Source organism: Pleurodeles waltl, chromosome 8, assembly GCF_031143425.1.
Source record: "Pleurodeles waltl isolate 20211129_DDA chromosome 8, aPleWal1.hap1.20221129, whole genome shotgun sequence".
NCBI lineage: Eukaryota > Metazoa > Chordata > Amphibia > Caudata > Salamandridae > Pleurodeles > Pleurodeles waltl.
The window spans coordinates 1,315,648,060-1,315,669,376 of record NC_090447.1 but is presented as its reverse complement, the minus strand read 5'-3'; the positions used below and the strand labels follow the sequence as shown (position 1 = coordinate 1,315,669,376).

The following is a 21,317-nucleotide window of genomic DNA, read 5'->3' as shown; positions in this document are numbered from 1 at the left end:
CACTCGCAAAATATTCTTCGCCAATATTTGCTTTAAAATTACTGTGGCACATTTCATCTTTAAACTTCAGGAAGGACCTTATCAAACCTCGCCTCAAAAGACAGCAACCTACCAAGGAAGTCGGTGATATACATGATGATGGTTATAGTTTTGTTACAAAGCAACCCCGTGTTTGATTGGGTCAGACTGCCCATTGCTCCGCAGGCAGAGATGCTTGTCGACCTATGTCTTCAGAGCACTCATTTCCACTACTGGGATTTACTTCCACAAATGGTCTTCTGCTGCATTAGTCAAATGGAATCACAAAAGACCGGAAGTACCAGAATGCACAGAGTTGTTGAAGAAAGCCTCGGAATTGAAGCAGGACACCGTGCCAACAGTGAGTGACCTGGAAACTCTAGAACACTCTGCTAAGAGGAACTAAAACTAAGAACTGTATTGTAGTCTTGGGTCCAACACAAAGACAGTCTTATCTTCAATTGGCCAGAAGGAAGTGATGAGACTGCGTAAATGGGATTGGATGGATGACCTTGGACTGTGGCGTGGTGGGCATGGGTTCCGTCACCTCATCCACCCACTCCTCCTCATCAGCCCACCTACCCGGGCTTGTCCTGGCTGATGATTGCTCAGAGGCGAGATAAGGCTGTGCAGTTTAACACATTTAGTAATTTGCAATATATATTGTAAAATGTACCTCTCTACAGAGTGTCTGAGAGTGAGGCACACTATAGCAACAAGTTACCGGCCCACTGCCTGAAGCATTGAAAACGTGCAGCATAATTAAATGTTTTGTTTCAATAGTAGGCTAGATAAGCAGATCACCATCTGAAAACCTCCCTTAACCGACCATAATATCTTAACTGGATTTATTCAGAGTTAAGTGAATGACTCCATTTACAAACTGGCTTATAGGGGCATATTTCAGATGATCTCAGCCTGATTGTAGTTATTTGCTTACTTTGAGCCTAAGAATGACTTATATAGTGTATTATATTCAAATGTTACAATTTGCCAATTTATTTTCTCACGGGGTGGAACAGGCATGTACTCATCCCGTAGCTGAACAATGGCACGCTTTGGAGATTGCCTCTTGCCTGGGGGCCTGTACTGTGTGCACTAATGCTCCAGTGGGCAAGCAAAGCTTATGCGCTTATAACTCATGGCTGGCAAATATATACATGACTGCAAGGCAGAGACAGAAAGATGTTCTTACAGACACACTGCTGTTTAAAGGAGAACTCTAAAAGGGAGGATGATGCACCAAAACGCCACAGATATTGGAAATTATATCATTCACCTCCGGGATAGGGCCTGATGCTGAAGACACATTTCCGCCAGATTACAGTTCACCAGTACTAAACTGAGAAAGAAGATTGTCTTCCAAGTAAGGCAGGGATTGTAGCACTAAGTATATGCTGTTCACACTTCTATGAATGATTTATTAAATCATACATACAAAGCCTTTAGTATTAGAGCGAGACCTCCAAGGAAATGCAGTGAGGTGTGAGCGCAAGTTACATCACGGGCAGGGGCAAAAATAAATGTATACGTTGGCTAAATTTAGTGATTTGAGCCCATTTATAATACTCCCACAATGCACTCCGGTGACAGGAAAACACATGCATAAGCATGGAAGCAAGAGAGGGGATAGCAGTGGGAGGACTGCATTACTAGGTATGCTTTCAGCATGTCCCCCATGTATCTTTGCAAACAGACCGATGTGCTGCCTGGCAGGTTTCAACCTCAAAATGATGCAATAACGAAACTCTAAATATGCGTTCACTGCATTGAGCATATTTTCATAAATAAATGCTGTGGTGTGAGCGCAGGAAGTGCAGCAAGTCTTGGTGGGTTAAAAACATTGCATTAAAAACTTCAGGGTACGAGGGATTTCAGCTCCATAGGGCCCGTTAAAGTATTTTCCATTTGGACTATATTTGGATATATTCATTTAATGCAAAGCATGTGTTTTCCTTACTTGCACTAGGGCCCTCGCACCCTTGCTGCACATCCGATCATGCAGCGTTTTCTCTTTGTTGTTACACATGAGAACGCAGCTTATGTTCCTTTTAGTGCAGTAATGTTCTTTACCAGTTGCATCTCAGCTTCCATATTTCTGTAATCCTTCGTTCTCGAAAAGAACTGCAGCGTTGGACTCGATACAGTGTGACCAACGCTTTCAAGGCCGGGCTGAGCAGCGGGCAGCAGGGCCAAGTTCACAGGGCAGCCCCTTCGGGGCCCGCGTGGTTTATTTTTAGCTGAGCTCTGCCAAGTCAGCTTTGGGATCCCACCAGGCCTCTGCATAACATTACCCTAATGAGCCGCTCCACATCACAGGCTTCCCTTAGTCTGACATGTTAATGGATTGTAATGTTCTTCTGTCAATCAAAAGGCCCAGCCGGGTCCGCATCAGCGCCGAGCGCGCCTCAGCCAGGAACGAGGCGGACCTGCTGTGCGTCACCGACGTGAAGAGAAAAAGCGCGGTTCCGGGACGACGAGGGCAAATCCCATAGACGTCACTTTACCTTTCTGCTTTTTACAACAACACGGCTGTCTCTGCCTGCCCTTCTTACGCGCCTGCGAAGCGCAACTTAGCTATCAAAATCACACAGACTCACTTGAACCTGAGAACAGCTGGATTCCGCAGTTTTACACTTTCTGGCACTGCGCGCCACCAGCGCTAACACGCAGTCTTTTGTCCCTCCGCCACCCCCATGACCTCCTTATCTACGGATTTACTCACCACTCTCCAACAGAGCCCCTCATGTCTCCAGTTCCTCTCCAACATAATTTTTTTTTAAGCGCTACACTCAGGTTTGTGATCTGCATGGTATGCGTTCTTTGCGCAGGCACTTTATCCCTCTGCGCTACTGTAAGGTGAGTCAAAACTGCCACTAGACAAAATTGGCATCTCTTACAAGCAGTAACATTAATCCCCTGCGTTTTGTTGACATTTTTATTGTTGCCTGAAACTGCTGGACGAACAAGGAAGCTCATCTGCTTTTAAACCCAAAAGGCATTTTTAAACATTGCGCCCCTCACCAAAGTCAGCGCCAAGTGCATTGGCACCGGTCGCACCCACTAAAGCTGGCCCTGACACTTTGTGTAGGTCTCACTGGCAAAATGAGAACAAAATTACACAAACTACCCAAACTGCCCACCAACAGAACGTAACACCGCGTACCTTACGAGGGTCTGAGCAGGAGGAACGAGCACTTACCGTTCAGCTGCTGGCACGCAGCCACACGAATGGGCTTGAGGATGAACTGGCAGTGCAGTTCCCTGGGCAACTGCACCATTGGGTCCATCGCTCGAACGTCTAGGGGGAAGGTGCAGTCCTTTGTGCCATGCGCCTGCAGTACTGCATCTCGAATGTGGCTCATTTTAATTTCGTAGGGATTTTCATGTCCTGCCGAAAAAACACAAAAGCGGAGTTTAACAGACTGCACTACAGAAACAACTTTACAAAAAAACACAGCCATACTATACAGCCGGGTAAACTTATAGAAACAAGTCTTCAATCAGTGTTACACCAACACAGTTGAGCTCTCTGCCAGGCCAACTGAAAACCTAACGTGAAGACAAGGGGATATTCATCACATAAAGTATGTGCATCCATGCTGACACTGGAGCCGGGAATCGCCTTAAAAACAATCCACAATTTGAGGTATAAGAGCGTAAAGCAAACCCATGACAACACAAATCTTGCAGATTTCTGAGATTCCAGGCACCTCTATGTTCCGCAGGCACTGGGGAGGAATAACCAAGTTGTGAAGGTCACAAAAAAAATTAAAGTCTACAGACTACCAAGGAGTTTCTAAATGCATCCCTTCTATGGGGCATAATCCTCAAAGCCAAGGCTCCAAGGTGAAAGCTAGCGGTGGGGAGAACCTACTGAGTTACATAAAAACTCTGTGAGATTCTGCAGAGTTCTGCCAACAGGTGGAGAATATGCATGCCATACTGCAATTTAGCGCCAGTAGAGTGAGCAGTGCTGAAAAATCAGCATGAACGCGCAACGTGGTGTGCAAGAGATTAAGGTCATTCAAGTTCATTTTGCTGCAGTTTGAGTAGAAAGTCTACTGGAGCAGCTGCAAATCTATTTGAGAAAAAGCCTTCTAACCATGAGGTTAGAAAATCACTCAAAGGGACGCAAATCTTGCTCGCATTTCTGGAGATTCGCAGGGAAAAAAAATCCTCCACATAGAGATTGGTGAAATTTGGCCGGAACTCTGAGTAACAAGAGTGACACGGAGTTGCCAAATGTTGCCAATCCCACCGGTGGAATGAGACATTTTGCCCACCCCTGATAAAATCCTAGTATAATCCTCTCTAAAACCAACACTTTGCCAGCAGAATCAGGAAGAAGGAGGTTATTAGCTAGCTGCAGGACCATTTGCTATATCACTTATAACCTTGTACATCACTGCCGGACAGGATATCGACTTGCAAGATGAAAAAAAGGCAGCTTTGGAACCGAGAGACATCTTCAGAGATAATAAATGCTCTGCATCTTTGCTAATCGTCAACCTAGCCGCAGCCTTCCAGATAGTAGACCAGGCTGAGAGGGGCTTTGTAGTTGGCATACTAGTCCAGATTGGACCTAATCTTTGTTATGACAAAAACTAGAAAATCCAAATCAGGTCAGCCAAATAAACGGCTGCTCACTGTCACCCTCTTTGCTCGATACATCCATTGCAGTCCTTTGCACTGGTAACAGAACACAGCTACCTGTGACTGCATGTGTACACAGAGTACACCAGGGTTCATATTCCGCTTAAGAGAGGTGGGACTGTGAGCAGAATAGCACTGAAGTTCTATTATTTTATTATTAAATGAGGGACAATCTTTCTATCTCAAAGCATCCATAAGGGGGTGTTAGTATTGGAAGAGGCAGCTAAAACCCATCAGTGGTCATGTGGCCCGAGTCCTCAGGACGAAGCCCAACCAACACTGATGACAAAAAATAATTAACTTGGAACTTCTAGTGAACTTAAACTGCCTTATGACACTAACATGGAAGCATGAAAAAGCATGAGTAAATGAAACCCACTGTAAAATCAATTTATTGAATACCAGTTAAATCTCGGATTAAATTAAATGTAGACCTTCTGTCCCAACCTAACGTACTCACACCTTGCACCACGTTAGACCTGCCGTCTACGACCTCAGAGTTGAAGTGGTAAATGCTCTCTCCCCATATCTTTCTTACAGAAACTCAATACTTCGCTGGGATCGTTTGAAATCCCCAGTAAACCTGCGTTTCTACAAGTCTTTCAATGTCAAAGGTACATGAGATAAACAAACCGACCTTCTTCCCTACCCAGAGTCAAGCTGCCCTGTTCCACTACACATTCTAAGAAGGTCCTGCCTACAATAATTTCCTATAGGAACTTTGCTAAGCTTTTAAAAGCAATAAGGTTATTTAAAATCTCCTTTTCAATCTTAGTATTTTTTGCCCTATTTTTCCTTTTTCTGTTTTTTTTCCAGTTTAAAATCTTCTTTACCTAGACTTAATTGGATAAACGTAACTTAAGAGCCATTTTAAGAAGTCTGTACTATTCTATCAAACTCCATGACACATTCTGTAGATAATGAAAACCGCATTTAAAAGCTAGAACCCCGAGGCATCAGAGTTTCCCTTTTCTATGCGCGTCTGTCACAGCCTTGTGTAGTTACTGTGGGATCGCACACCGGGGGAAGTGTCAGTGTTTTTAATGCATATGTTTTTAGCAAGATTTTGATCCCCTGTAACAGAAGTGCAGCACATAGGAATAAGCTCATACATAAAATATTAAACCGATTGAGTAGCACTCAAAAGGTACACCCATTCGTTAGCCTCATTGTCTCTGCATTGTGTACGTACTGTGGAAACATGCATTGGAGTAAGGTGTTTTATGCTAAAATATTCTGAATTTTTGATGTAAACTATTCAGTCATCAGAACAAAAACTCACAATTGGACCAAGGACCAGTGATTTCTCGCCATCACAATTTGAAACATTTATAGGTAACATGTAGGCAGAAAAAAACCTTATAATTTCATAAATGATTAGTATTTTAGAATCGAAAATACACACTTTCCTTCACAGCCTTCTATTTAAAAGCCACACACGTGCTGGACTGCTAATGGAATTTGAAATCTGCTACTTTTCCACGTAGAAAGTTGCCGAAAGTTACTTTGAGACCTGTGAGACATTTCGAATTCTGAAAAGGGCAACTATTTTCATAACAGGCATAGTCAATGCATTCATTTTTACTGTGCTGTTTCCTCTCTTTGATAAGACAACGAAAAACGCTCTTCTCTGTTTAAACTTTCTGGAAACAAACTCTGTAACTACTTGTGCCTTAATGTTACATTTGCTTTCCTTCCGAGTTTAAAAATAACGGACAATGCCCATGAGTGTGTAAATGAAGTATTTCAATTTTGACTCCTTTATTCCCTGTTTCACTTGGACACATTCTATGAATCCAGTGCCTATACCATAAAATAGATTAGAAGTTCATACTCCATTTAAAAGTGTCTAACCTTGAAACTTTCTTCTAAAAGATGATTAGAAAAAAAATGTGCAATCCATTTTCACCTGCTTATTGTTTGAATCATTCAATTCACAAATAAGTTCCCCAAAATTACCAGGTACATTTGGCTCAGCCTGATAGGCTAACTTAGATTCCATACTTCCAAGGATCATCGTTTTTGGGATGTGGTTACTTTGAAAAAATCACAGCTTAAACCATTGTTGACTATATCCGTCTTCGTTCCATAGCTTATCAAAGAATTCTCTTATCTCTGGGAGAGTTCCAAACCTTCGGGCCATAACATAAAATGCTGTTTCACTGTTCTAAGATCATTTATACCTTGGAATCTACAACCTCCGAATATCACCACTTACAAATGCTCAGTGTTCCTTCTGAAATGTTCATCACGACATGTCGGGGGATTCTCACATGACTCTAAATGAAGACCTGGCAAGCCATCTTAAAATCTAGCCTGGCATCTAATGGGAAACATGCATGTTCCAATGTATAGGTGTATTAAGCCCAGCAATCAGCCTGGCTGTGGCAAGTAGAACTGTTTTCAGTGGAGTAAGAAACAGATGTTTTAAGGCATGAAGAAAGTGGTTCTGGCCCAAGGCCCCAGGCTGTCAGGGGCTCGCTGGTAGAACCAGCTCTGTTCTTCAGAGTCTTGCCCTAAGGACCTTTAATTTTTCCAAAACAGATTGTTTTAAATATTGTTTCTTATAATTTATTTTTAATGTGGGTGATGTGTGAGAGTCTATTTTTTCTGCAAAATGGTGTGTTTCATGCCACATCCATAAAAACGTTTTTTAGATCAAAACAGGACCTCACATATGAGGAGTTGGAGGGTGTCACAGAGATCATTTGCAGTAATATTAGCGAGCTGCTGCGGTGTTACAATATCAAAAACACACATCACTATCCCTGAATATTAGATGTAAACACAGAATTTGGATGAGTGTTCCTGTGTACTGTTAGTGACCTGGCCAAAGATGGCATGAAAGAGCTGAAACCGAATACTAAATTCAACGCTGTTCCGAACAGAGGACCCCTAAATACATTTGGCCCAGGGCACCCAAAATTCTTAAGATGTCCCTGGTAAGAGAGATCGTATTTAAGCCCGCCATCACTTATTTTTACTTGGGTCCTCAGAGGAAAGGTCATTAGCCTGCACCACTGCTCCATGACCAGCCACCAGAAGAATATGAAATACCCATCTCAGGATTAGCAGCAGCAGATTAGCTGACTTTATCAGGGTCTTTATGTTAACATGTAAGTTTAGCTCTAGACCAGTCTTGCAACACTATAACTCCACGTGGGTGGAGAGCAAAGGTTAGAGGCCCGCATGGTTCCGGGGGAATATTTTTCAATTGCTGTGAGGTGAGAGATCCTAACTAAGGAGTCAGAAGCAGCAAACCCCTTCAATGAGGTTTTTTTTTCAATTCTTGTCAGTAAAATAGGTAAAGATTCACTGACCGTGTTAGTTTGCCACATCCTACAACTACATCTTCTACAGTCCATGTCTGAAACCAAGCACTCACTCATGATTGACAAATCCTTGCCTTTTTGACTGACTAGAATTGTAAAGACCTTATTTGGAGAGGTCCATTTTGCATTCTGCTGCTTCTGGCACCTTAATAAGAACCCCCTGTATCACAGTGATTAATACATCTTTTTCAGGTACCATAAATGTGTCCCTTGGTAGTCATGCTCAATATTTTATCGTCCTGATGGTAACTCGCCAACTGGTTAGTCATTATTTGTCGAAACCATGACTTATTCCGAATGGACAAGTCAATAGCACTGGAGGGTTAAATAAAAAATGCTATAAAAACCGGTTTCCTTAATTTCTCATTCCCTTTCTCTCACTCTATCCATTATCGCTTTTATTGTTCACCACACAAATACGAGCACTTCATTGTACCTGATTATCTAGCAAGCTGCCTGTATAAACAATTGTAATGCAGACTTCCCTCATGCTAAATTCTCTTTACATATAATTTATATCTTATGCCAATTCATTTAGTTAAAAAATATTTTTTCAGATTTATTCTCCATTCATTTACCATTTTGGATGTTGCTGTAACTTGTGGCTTGCAGTGGCGACTGCTACGGAACAGGGGTGGTGGGGTTTAAAAAAAAATGTAGATATTTTTAAAAACCTACTTACCTGGTCAGGTCGGGAGACCAGTCTGTCTCCTCTGTCCTCCTCTCCGTCTAAGAAGCACACAGGCTTCCAGACTCCCCTCAGCCAATCACAACGCTGCTGTCACCAGCATGACAGCAGCGCTGTGATTGGTGTGAGCGGCCTGTGAAATACAGCTGGGTGGAGAAATGCAAAGTGCGTGTGTCTGTTTGGCCGGTCCAACACAGCCAGCTAAACAGACATGCGCACTTCAGGTGCACATACCACCACTCCTCCCTCCGGCCCTGCCCCTGCCAGACCCAGGCTCAGCAAAAAATAAAATGGTAATTATCATTTAATTTTTCTTCTGCTGAAAGCAGCGAGGCAACACTCCTCCACCTTAGCGGAGGAGCAGCCCCTAATGGCTTGTTTTGTTAACATGTGATGTTAGCTAGAATTTAAGTTCACTTGGTATTGTATGGTGATAGCTAGAGATAGCAGTTAGATGGAGTGTTCCAAGGTGGTTCTGGGTTGGTCCTGTGCGTACCTTTAATCAGGAGATGTTTTAGTTAAATATGGTAAAAGAGGTCTGTATTTGTAATGGGGAGTGATCACATTTGGTTTCGGTAATTTTCATCTTGTGTTTTGGGAAATAATGTTGCATGGTATATTGGATCTTTCTCAATTCTAGAACAATGTGAACTTTGGTGTAAAGTGTATTGTGTTCCATGTAGTCACATTTGTGGAGTGGGGTTGTTGGAGCATGGCAATATATCAGATGGTTGGATTTGCAGCAATGATGTTCTAAAGTGATATCTAATGGGAATCTACTGTGTGAGGACTGGCGCGGAGGTATAGTGATGTACCATGTAATGTACACAGGTTAGGTGGTGAGTAGTATGCACGTTTTATGTGTGGGTGGTATCACGTTGTGGCTTTGGTTATAATGTGCCCACAAGGAAAATGGAGGTGTTTAAGGAGGAATGGTACATTGCCAGTGTAGTGTGATGAGTGGTGCGGAGTTGCATTATGCACATGCAGTCTGCGGTTTGGATGAGGAGTGAGGTGTTCTGGGTGGTGCAAAATGTGAAGTAGATGAACTTTGTTAAAGGAATGCTAGATGGTTTGGGGAAAGAGGTGTAGTGGGTGGGTCATGATTTTCAGTGGAGTGTTTATGTACCATGGAATAGGTCTGCATTTGTCAGAGAGTGAGAAGTATGGTATGGCGAACTCAGCTAGGAGAGGGTATTAAGGGTGGGTGTATGCTTTGGGTTGTTGAGTGAAAGTATCTCACGGTTGTGCTTCCTACTTGTAGAATTTTTGATTTTGAAATGTTGTAGGCTTGAAGTGTGGCATGTTCTTTGTTAGCTCCTTATGGTGATACTCCTAGGTAAGTGTGATGGGGAAGGCGAGAGAAAAAATGATATAAGATGGAAAGGAGGGGTGGAAAAGAAAAGGTTAACTTTGAGAGGGTTGAGGAGGAGTGGTTGAATAATTAGAATTATGGAAGAGCAAGGAGGGAGAGAAGACGGGAAAGACAAAAGAGGAGTGTGTGCAAGAAGAAATGCAGTGAAAGGAAACATGATGGAGGGAGGAAAGGGCAGTTACAGGGGAACAGGGAAGGAGAGGTTACAGAGGAAGGATGAGAGTGGGGGAACTATAGGAGAAGTATAATTGAGGGTAATGGTGGGGAACAGTACGAAAAGCTTGAAAATTGCAAGCTGGGAAGTGAACGTAGGGGGATAAGTGGGGGAATGGGTGGAAAAGTAAAGAATGGGAAGTGAAAACAGGAGAGTGAAGACAGTCAATCGTGGAAGTAGGTAGATGAGAAAATGAAGGTAGGGCAGCAGAGGAGAAAAGGATATGGAAGGTGATCGTGACTGGGAAAGATCAGACAAGAAAGTTGGAGAGAAGGGACGAAAGGAAAGAAATAAGAGTGAAGCAGAGTAGAGAGTAGAAGGAAGAAAGCAAGGGAGGGCAAGAAGAAAAAAGGGAGCAGGGTGGGGAAAGAAAGGGGCTTTTTGGGGGGTGAAATGGAGAGGACGAAATGGAGACTAGTGACAAAGAAGAAGATGGGGAAAAGTGATGCAAAATGATTTTGGATGGCAGAGGAGGAAATAGTGAGAAAATGCTTAGAAGAGGGGAGAGAAGTTAGGAGAAAGGACACGTGTAAGAGAAGGACCTCAGTGAAGAAGTTTGGAGAAAGAACAGATGAAAGAGTGAAGAAGGAGAGGGAGGCAGGGACAGAGATAAGTTGAAGAGTGAAGAAAATGAGACAACAAATTGTCAGCGACAGGAGAGAGGAAGAGAGTCGATGCCGATAGGGCATGATGAAAGAGAGGAAAAAGGAGAATGTGATGACGAGATTGCATAGAGGAAAGGAAAACAAGAGGATGGGATTTTGGTTGGAGAGGTAAAGATGAAATGAAAGGGGATGGGTCAGCAAAGTCAGTAGATGAAAATGATGGAGAAAGAAGTGAAAGGAAGATGTGGCGAAAGAGGAGCAGAGGAGTAGAGTCAAGAGATGAAAGATGTGAGGGGCACGAAAATTTGTAATAGTGAAAGCGCAGAGGATAAATGGAGAGCAGACTTAAGAAGGTGGATGGGGAGAAAGAAAACTGGAGAGGAGACATAATGGAGGGGAGCAGAAGGAAGGTCCCAGATTCAAACGGTGAGAAGCTGACAACAGTGGGCAGGCTAGTGAGCCAGCAATGGTATACATAATGATAGATTTACTTACACAGCATAAAGTAATCTTGATCAAAGTAAATCACAGCATAATGTCTCACAGTAGACCACCACATAGTAGGTATCAAGGGTAGCATACATTAGTACATAATATGTCAGAGAGCATTGCATATGATACATCTTAGCATGGCAAAATCAAGTATGACACACTGGAGCATAAATTGCAGAGATGGGGAAAAAGTGGTGATGTGTGATTCAACAGGTCGAACCAAACTGGTGGGTAGGTGGACTCAAAACAAATGGCCAGCAGTCTGATGCCCCCCACCCATATATTCATTGAGTGCAGGGTGGATCGGGGTCTGGACACTGTGGCCCTTTGCAATGTGTAAGGAAGCAGAGAGACTAGGAAGAGGTGGGGTCCTGGGCCACCGCAGGGTCTAACTATGATAGTCACCAATACCAATCAACCTTTGCTTACATGGCCCTTTGCTGTTGAAGACTCCCTTATAAGAAGGGCAATTTGGAGCTTTTGGCCCTGCTGACAAATTTGAGCTATTGATGGTTGTAAGGCATTCTAGGAATGGGAATGGGCGAGGACAGGAAAAAGCAGTGGAAACACTGAGGCCTTGTGCGGATCTGGTGAAGCACTGGGGCTCACATTAAGGGCTGAAAAAGGAGACAGAGAAGATGACTGTAAAACCTGACACTTTTCCCAGCATTGCAAGAAGGCTACTCTGCCACATGGCCACAGGATCAAATGACCCAACCTGCAGGGTATCCTGGAAGTGGATTTGGTCGGGAGGAGGTGGTACACATGCGTGGAATGTCACATTGAGGCAGAATAACCAGGAAGTGAAGCTGGGGAGCAGGCTTGAAGGATTCCCCCAATGCTGCAAAACAGAGTGGGGTATTGGGGGGCTGGGAACTGGGCACACAGCATAGGGCAGGGGCCTAGGGGTTAATTGGGCACATGGACAGCACATAATCTGCACTGATCACCACTACGGATGTCATCTGAACCGTTAGACCAGTGAGAAGTGGCTGCACTCATACTCCTTGACCTTTTGGCAGCATTCAACATTGTCTCCCATTACACACTGATCAAGAGACTCCATCAGAGGTAACGCCCTGAAATGGATTGCTTCCTTCCTCTCCAGCAGAACCCAGAGAGTCCTTATTCCCCCTTTCACCTCAAAACCTAAAGACATCATATGCGGCGTACCCCAGCGCTCTTTCCTCAGCCCCGCCTTCTTCAACATCTACATGACCCCCTTGGCCAGCATGGTCAGGAACCACGGATTCAAAATAATCTCCTATGTACATGACACTCATGTCATCCTTTCACTATCTAAAGACCTGTCTGCAATAAAGACCTACTTTAACCTTTGTATGAACTTTATCACTGACTGGATGAAAAACAACTGCCTCAAACTCAACACCGACAAAACTGAAGTCCTGCTATTTGGAAATTCCACCTCACCCTGGGATGACTCCTGGTGGGCCGCCAAACTAGGAACACTCCCCACGAACCACACCAGAAACCTGGGAATATTCATCAACAACAAACTCAACATGGAGAAATAGATCAATGCAATCTCCTCCACCTGCTTCCTCACTCTTCATATGCTTATGAAAATCTTCAAGTGGCTTCTGGTCGCTGCTAGAAGAACTGTCAATAAGGCCCTCATCGCCAGTTGCCTGGGCTACGGCAATGCACTATATGTGGGAATCTCATCACACCTCACAAAATGTCTCCAAGTAACCCAGAACTCAGCAGCTAGACTCATTCTGGACCTCCCTAGACAGACCCACATCTCCACTGGCTGCCGATACACAAGCGCTGCCAATTCAAGATCCTGACCTATGCTTACAAGGCACTGCACAACCAAGGACCCACCTGCCTTAACCACCGACTGAACTTTCACCAACCCTCCAGACACCTCCGATCCGCAGCACTCTCCCTTGCACACACCTCCTGCATCTGTCCCAGCTCCTACAGAGGAAGTGCTTTTTCCTTTATTGTAGCCAAACCCTGGCACAGCCTCTCAACCTTCCTTAAAAAATCTCCCTCCCTTCAGGGCTTCAGGAAAGGCTTCAAGACCTGGCTGTTCGACTAGAGCCAGCAGTGCCATATCGCCTGGGTACCCTCACAGGTGACAAGTGTGCTATATAAATCCCTATGATTGATTGATTGATTCACAGGAACCAGCCTGCAGCAGATTCTTTGCATGAGGGTGGTGGGAAGGGGATAGCAGGGGAAGCATATGGGGCTTCAAAAGGGCAGAGGAAGTAGGTAGTGACTTTGTGTGTTAGAAGCTGGGAAGAATTCTTAAAAACTCTCTCCAAAGCTGGTAAAGAGGGAGGGAGAAAAGTTGTTCTAGGTTACTTGATCTGGATGCTTTCCAAAAAGCAATTACCCATTACTCTTACCTATTAGAGGATAAGGAGCATCATCTTTGCCTGAGATGACCCACAGCTGGTAGTCCTTTTCAGAGCACTAGGAAAAAAAACACAAATGGCTTATAATGTAGTTTTGGTCCCTTCATGGATAAAACAGTGAAAGATAGTGATAAAGGGTTAGCGTGCTACCCAAGTCATGTATGGCAGACACTGGCAGAAAAAATGTAGAATGGCCCTACCACGCATGGAGATATCTTCCTGGGCATTGCAATCATTTGTTTTTTCTTTAGAGAAAATAAACTTTGGCTTTGGAACTTTGTTTTCCCTAAATAAAAGACACTTTAAACATGGCACCCACCAGGCAAACCTGCAGCACTGCAAGGGACACTAGCAGGAGGCTGCTGCGTTGGTGGCTCCTCTCTTAGCACAAAGCCAGGCAGCAGGTGGGACCTCTGTACAAGGTGAACCAGCAGATCCCCCGACAGAGGATAAATGCCTCCAATTGCCAGTTTGAAGATTATAGTTTCACTTATGCTCCTAAGGAGCTCGGGCGCACACTAATATTTTTCTCCTAAACCCTTTGCCCGGAATCCTCTCCATTACCACCTCTACGGTGGTCACAGCTCCACTGGTTTTCAGTTGCACACCGGCCTCTAGAAATAGCAGTTTTTCACAGCGGGGTTCAAGCCACATGACTGCAGAGTCTTGTTAGAGGAACCATACCCATGCTTGCTGGCACTGAGTGGAGTGTGAAGGCAGCCAGGGCAAGCGAAGAGGCAGAGAGAGAGACGAAAAGGGAAACTGGGAATAATAGTGCAATGCAAAATGAAGGTCTCAAAGAGAAATGAGTGAGAGGAAAGACTGGGTAGTCTACTGGCTCCCGTGCACAAGGCCAGCTAGGATAGGGGCCACCCGCTAATGAAGAGAAGAGCGGCACAGCAGATGCAGTGTACGGAACAAACTGATACGGGATGAGCAGGCACGAGCTGGTAACAAGGGGAGACCTGGAAGTACTCCTGAAGGATCCCTCCCTCTGAGGGAAGGTAGGGGACTGGCAGAGGACATGGAAGAACCTCAATATCTGAACCATCACATGCGTGCTTTAAGGGAAGGTATCTCTTTATATGATCCTATCATGTACATCCCTCAAACATTCACACAAGACCGGAAGTGGACTATGGGGGCATGATGGAGCATACAGAAAGCATTTGTACTAGTACATATACTAGAACTGGAAGCAAGCAGAAAAGAGTGCACATGTGTATTTGATGTTATAGGTTCAGTTAAATTGATTAAAGGGAGTAGAAGGTAACTGGGAACATTAAAAAGCAGTACCGTTTGGTCCAAAGGGCGGCAGGTTTGCTGTAATACCCGTAGGTTGGAGGTGAAGATTGACCGGTAAATTGGTTAAAAAAAACAGGGAGGCAAGTAGGCCAAACACCGAGCCAGAAAGGTGGGAACTAAGTAAAGTTGAAAGGGAGCGGTGATTAAACCAAACGTGGTGTGGGGTAAGAGCGATTATTTGTTCATTTTCGACAACCAGTCCTTCCTCCTATCACCTCCCAGACACTAAGATTTTTTTTTCTTGCTAAACAAACATACTTTTGCAGCACACCGGGAACAGCTAGCAAAACTTTCTTCACTACATAAACAAGCTTTGCCAACAAAAACACAAATAACCAAGGAGGCGAAAGGGTGGGAGCGAGAGAAAGAGTCCCTGCCTTCTTGTATTGTGACAGGTCTGGCTTGCTGCTTCGGAGCTTCTCCACCCCCTGTAGGATCCTCATTGCATCACTCACTCGCTCCAAACACTCCCTCCTTGCACGATTCTGAAGGGACCTGGATATGTTGTAACAAATGCTTCATGCAGCCGATAGAGATCTTGATGGCAACGTAGTTGCATTAACTGTAGAGAGTATTGCTATTTTTTTTTTTTTAAACCGAGGTGAGGTCTAATGCTCCTGTGAGCGCCAAGCGAGAGGGCCTCTTGGACCTTTTGACCTGTTTTGGTGTGTGAAACAACCTTCCCACAAGTGGCAGGTGAACCAGTTGACATCTTTTTTTTGCCATTTTCAATAGCTCAGTAAGCAAACGCAGAACACCTCCACAAACATCCAGGAGTTGCAGCTGAACCAAGTTGCTTACAGTAAACCTACTTAGATCTACGTCCAAGTTCAAAAGCTCATGAACAGCAATCATTAAATACACAGGCCCAGAGTCAGTTAAAAACTGGCTGCAAAAAGTTGTCACAAATCAGGCAACCAGCCTTAAGTTATCTATGCAACCTATGTACTAATAGATCACAGCATACAAAATGTCACCTGGGTGGCAGCCCTTGTTTGGTAAAGAAATGGGTGCTGCATTAAAAAAAAAAAAAAAAAAAAAAAAAACAGAAGTAAAAAACAAAAAAAAGTTTCTAATTTGGGAACACATCATGGACATGATGAAGAGATGTTTTTCATCGGTTGTCGGAGTGCTATACTTGGTTATTTCATCCTGTGCCTGTAAGCTATCCTGGACCCTGCCTTCTATCAAACGTGACGTGGAGAACCAGTATCATGCACCACAGTGCATTACCCACTGGTGGTGCCGAAGAAAACCATCCTGTAAACGAGCCCGCTCGTCAGCACAACTTGAACCCAGCGGACTATCACAGGCCCCTACGGTGGAGGGGTCCCCCCAACCCTCCGGGTGTCCGCCTATGCAGCTGAAGGCCAATCAATATCCATGAGATATGGGGGATTCAAGAGGGGACCCCCTCATCCCATTTTACAGGGGGTCCTCAACATTTTGTGTTCAGTCACTGCTCGAAGCGCACAGATATGCATTGTAGTGGGGCACTAATCCAAGACCACAGCTTCCAGAAAACAAGGACCTGCACTAAGAGGTAGCCAAGTTCAGGTCATATTAACAGCTCAACCGAAGCACGCTGAAGCACAGGGCCCACAGAAAATCATGACAGTTTTGACAAATTGGAAAAAAGTTGCAGTCTTTTCAGAGACCGTGCTTTATCTCATGGCATTTCTTTCTGCACCGCTGCAGCCTGTGGTTTAATTTTCATGGCACACATGCTTAATCCCTTTGCACAATTTTTAGATACCTTTGAGTCTGTTTAATTAGTTGTTTTCAATCATTCTCATATTGCTCCAGTGCATAAGCCTCCTGCTTCAGAGGCTGGCTTAGTAGGTGGACCTGCCATTCTGTACATTATTGCTTGCCCCTCTACCTGTGCATAATTTGTAAAAATCATAGTGCAAGCAGTGGCGGCTCCTCTGCTATGGCGGAGGAGCGTCACCCCCCCCCCCAGCAGCAAGCGCTGCAAATCCTTTAACAACGAAAGGATAATAAACTAGATTTATTATCCTTTTTATTGTTAAAGGGGTGGCACATTGACAAGCACGGAGGGGAGTGCACTGTGCACTCCCCTCAGTGAGCATGTATGTTTGGCCAGCCGTCTCGCGCCGTCCAAACACACATGCCCACTGTGCTCTCTCCAGCCTGGTGCCATGTTGCCGGGCTGGAGAGAGCAGGCACAGGCTCCCAGTCTGCCTGAGGCACCCTGCTGGGCACTCCCAGCCAATCCTAACGCTGCTCTGAGCAGCATCAGGATTGACCGCAGGCCAGGCTGGGAGCCTGTGCCTGCCTGCTGCTGAGATGACGAGGATCGGCGGCACGTTTAAATGTATTTATTTTATTTAATTTTATTAATCTCCCCCCTGTGCCGCCCGCCCCCCGTAGCCCCGTGAGACATGATTAAGTGCCAGAGCTGTTGCCAGGAGGCCAGTGCATCATGCATCACTCATTGCCCCTGCCGTGCTGCCAGTGATAGCAACAACTTGTGCTGCAGGGAAAAGTAATTTTTAATCTGTATTGAATTAGTAACTACCTGTTCTTGTGTCTGTAAAATGCCTAGACAGCACCACCTTGTGGCAGACTGTCACAAGCGCCAGTGTTGACAATTACGTGTTGGTGCTGAGCACTGGAAACCACCAGCTCAAATTAAGCACTGCGTTCTACCTTCCTAAAACAAATTTGGTGATTTACGATAAAGATTTTTTTTTTTTTTTTAAGCCAGATTAAAGAGTATGCTCTTTTCAGAGCTCCACGTAAAACCATGTTTGCAATGTAAGTCAGTTTTTTGTGATCACTTTTTAAGGATTCTCTGGACTCTGTGCTTCAGCATCTAACGCTCTTCATTCTGTGCAGGACTCTTATAATTAGCAATTTGGAGCTATCCTCGCCAGGTCCTGGCACTTGCACATGGCCAAACTTTAAAACTCATGTATTTTACAACCACTGCCATTTCTTTTTACAATTTTAGCTCTGTGGGCATCATGTACATATCCGTGTTTATAGAAAGCCAACAAAGGGGCAGAAAACAGAAGCTGGAGATAGAGGAGTATACCTCTGCATTTAAACTTAAAAAATACACTATTGTACACTAGCAGACAGCTTACATGCATGAGGTAAGTTAAACAATAAAAATGAACTTGGCATGCCGATTCCAAGGGGTCTCTCCTGTCTTAGGTCTCACCTTTGCTACCCGAGAAGTGCACACAAGGCAAGTGGTAGCCATATAAAGAGCAGTGCATGAGGGTGGTTGCACTGAATGTGTAAGCCTCCATCCTGCTTGGAGTTTAACAACCAGGAGACAAAATATGTAGACAATGTAGGGACTTTACATTCAATCTTCGTAAACCTGTTGGTTGAAAAGAAACTCCCCAGCTAGACATAGGAGTGGGATTTTATAACACTGTTGTGTGAAAATTGCCTAGGTGTTGAACTGTAAGAAAGACCTTCCAGAGCAAATGAAGTTTACCTTTTCCCTGTGTACAATAAGGGGCGATTATGCGGAGTTCCACATGTAAATACTCATTTGCAGATGGACAGTTGATTTAGAAGTGCTTTGGCACCACATTGCTCTGGAAAAAATGTGCACACACATTAAAATCAAGGGTGACTGAGGACTGTGTGACGTCATTTCATTCCTGTGACATTATTATAATACATTGGGTTTTCTAATAGGTCAAACACACAAAAGGCAATGGGAGGAATACTTGCAAATAGAGTAAACCAATTGGTCTGGGTAGCATTCAACCCATTGTTTTTCATCCATTGTTCCATTCTAGGCAGATGCTTATCTCATGCAAATCAGTATTGACCCTGCTTCTCATGGGAACAGTCCATTACAAACTTCAAGGTGAAGCCCCTCCATAAGGAAAAGTAAGCAAACCAAGACCAGTTTAGGCCTCATTAGACCTCATCAGCAAATTATGGCTTGGTTTATGTGGCACAGCGAGCAAGGGATCCTCTTCTGGACATATCCTTGGCGACCAAAAGCTGATATCAGTCCAAACTGCTGGATACAGCCTGGAGCCATAAATAAAAAAAAAACTTTATTTTAATCCAAGCACATTTTTTGGGAAACAGAGCAGCCAGGCAGCAATCGCAGCTGCTTTCAGTCTCTCTGGAAAGTTGAAAAAGTATTATTTATGTAAGGGCTGAGAGTGTTTGAGAAGCAACGGTCGAGTGGGTGGAGTAAGCAACAATATTAAAAAACAAAAAAATATTTTTTTAGGGCTCAGAGAGGGAGGAGGGCCTGAGGAGCCAGTAGGGGAAGCAGTGGGGAGAGGACGGATGAGTAAGCTCAAGCTTGAGGCCAAGGGGATGGAACACCTTTTTTTTTGTTAAACAGTAGTGTATGGTGGGTTGGATGAGGAGGGAGTCGCACTGAGAACATGAGGTGAGACAGGTATTTTATGGGGAACGCAACATGAACTCATTGAATGCTTAAAGAAAAAGAAAAAGAAATCCAATCAAAAGAATGAAAAAAAAACTGTGCCCGAAAAAAGGAACAAACAGAAAAAGAAAAGTTTTAGAATAAGAAGCAAGAAAGGAGTGACACAACCCCCCAAGGTAAGCAATAGACTGTCTCTAAGCCCACTAAGTGTCTGCTATGGTTCAAAAGAGGTCTATTGGCAACAGACAGCTAAAAGTGGTCTGTCCTAAAACCACCGGTGTGCCTCACATTTCAGTACTGATCAGTGTAGTAGAGAAGTGAGAAAAATAAGTTAACTACAATAAGAAAACTGTCACACCTTGAAAGCCAAAGTGACCTCACTTGGTCGTAAAAGTTCACCTCACTCCTCATAGCAAATACTTACATTGTCTCCAAATTGCTGCAGTGCCATCTTGATAACGTCTCGTGCGGTTTCGGCGTTGGTTATTGTGAGTGTTGTTGACTGTGTGGAAAAAAAAGAAAGACTATGAAAAAGTTGCATCGGGTGCATATACTGCATATGAATAATTCTCCATACTGGAGCTGTGACGTAAGAATGTGAGTAGTTCTCAGCTAATTCCGCTGGGACACCTAAAAGTATGAACAATGCAGGTATTTTTTTTTAGCACAAAAGCGTACTTGAATACTGTATTTTGGCCATATTTTTTTTTGCAGCAACAATTTAAATCCAAACTCAAGAACTTATTTGGGTGCATGTTCCCAGCATCACTTCTCACTTAATCGCTGCTCCACAACCGGAACATTTACCAGAGTCTCACAGAAACACTTGTAGAGAAGTGAAGAGCCCGGCTGAACTATTCTGCTAACTTCCATACCAGCTCTGACCCTTAGTGTTACACATTTTGTGCTAATGCACACAGCTACAATTTAGATCACTTCAGTTTTTAGTAAGGGGCTTCTATTGGAGTGTGGGAGAGTAGCCTCATGATTGTCTGTGGTAAAATGAACATGTTTGATGGGGCAGTGATGGACCTACTGTGGGGTGTACAACTATGTAATCAAAGGATATGTTGACTTTATGGCGGTAAAATGTTTGTGATGGCATCTGCACTTTATCAGTTAATGTAATACCTGCTTTTCCCAGCAGAGCAGGTAAAGTCTAAACTATCCAAACTAAGGTATGCTGAGGGCGCTTCTTTATTTCTCCGGCCACACTGTAGTACTTGATTAATTCTAGGCGCTAGTGGTAGGAGACCGAGCAGTTAGACAGTGACTTGTGGAAGCGGGAGTCAAAGGAACGACAACAGGATATACAATATGTATTTGGATGGCTAAGATTCAGAATGAGTCATTGCTTCTTTTTTTATTGAATGGCATGAGGTTGTGACTGCTGCAGATCTCGGGTGGCAGGGAATTTTGTAAGCAAGGGCCAGCAACTAAGAAGTGTTCTACCACCCACCTGCTTGCCAATCGCAAGAGATTATTCTGGACAGACATAAGTAGTGGGTTTGGTTGGTAGAGCAACATTTCTTTGAAGATGTGGCACAGGCGATTGAACGTGATGGTGAAGCTGACTGGGAGTGACTGCAGGCTCCTGCTTTGTAGGGTGGAGTTTTGATGGCCATAGATCAGTCCGACTGCTACATTCTATGCCTCTGTAGTCTACTGGTTTGGTAGGTGGGTAGGCCGCAGATTATAGCCCCACAATCAAGAAAGGAGTTGACTAGTGGCCCGACCACTGTGATGTATTTTTCAGGTGGGGGTAAATTGCAACGTATTTTGGGGAGGTACATTTGATGGAACGTGGACTGGACTACTGATCTTATTTTGGAGTTTAGAAAAAGGT

The 21,317-nt window shown here is 44.1% G+C and overlaps 1 protein-coding gene across 1 annotated transcript in view; it reads right to left on the bottom strand.

The window, feature by feature from the left end:
• ARHGAP20 (Rho GTPase activating protein 20) overlaps window positions 1-21,317 on the bottom strand; it is a 252,881-nt gene that overhangs the window by 48,372 nt on the left and 183,192 nt on the right. The window contains exons 7-9 of the mRNA XM_069202303.1: window positions 19,896-19,973; window positions 13,762-13,828; window positions 3,221-3,409 (exon numbers count right to left, since the gene is read on the bottom strand). Coding sequence (XP_069058404.1) covers window positions 3,221-3,409; window positions 13,762-13,828; window positions 19,896-19,973 — 334 coding nt within the window. The remainder of the gene's footprint in view (window positions 1-3,220; window positions 3,410-13,761; window positions 13,829-19,895; window positions 19,974-21,317) is intronic.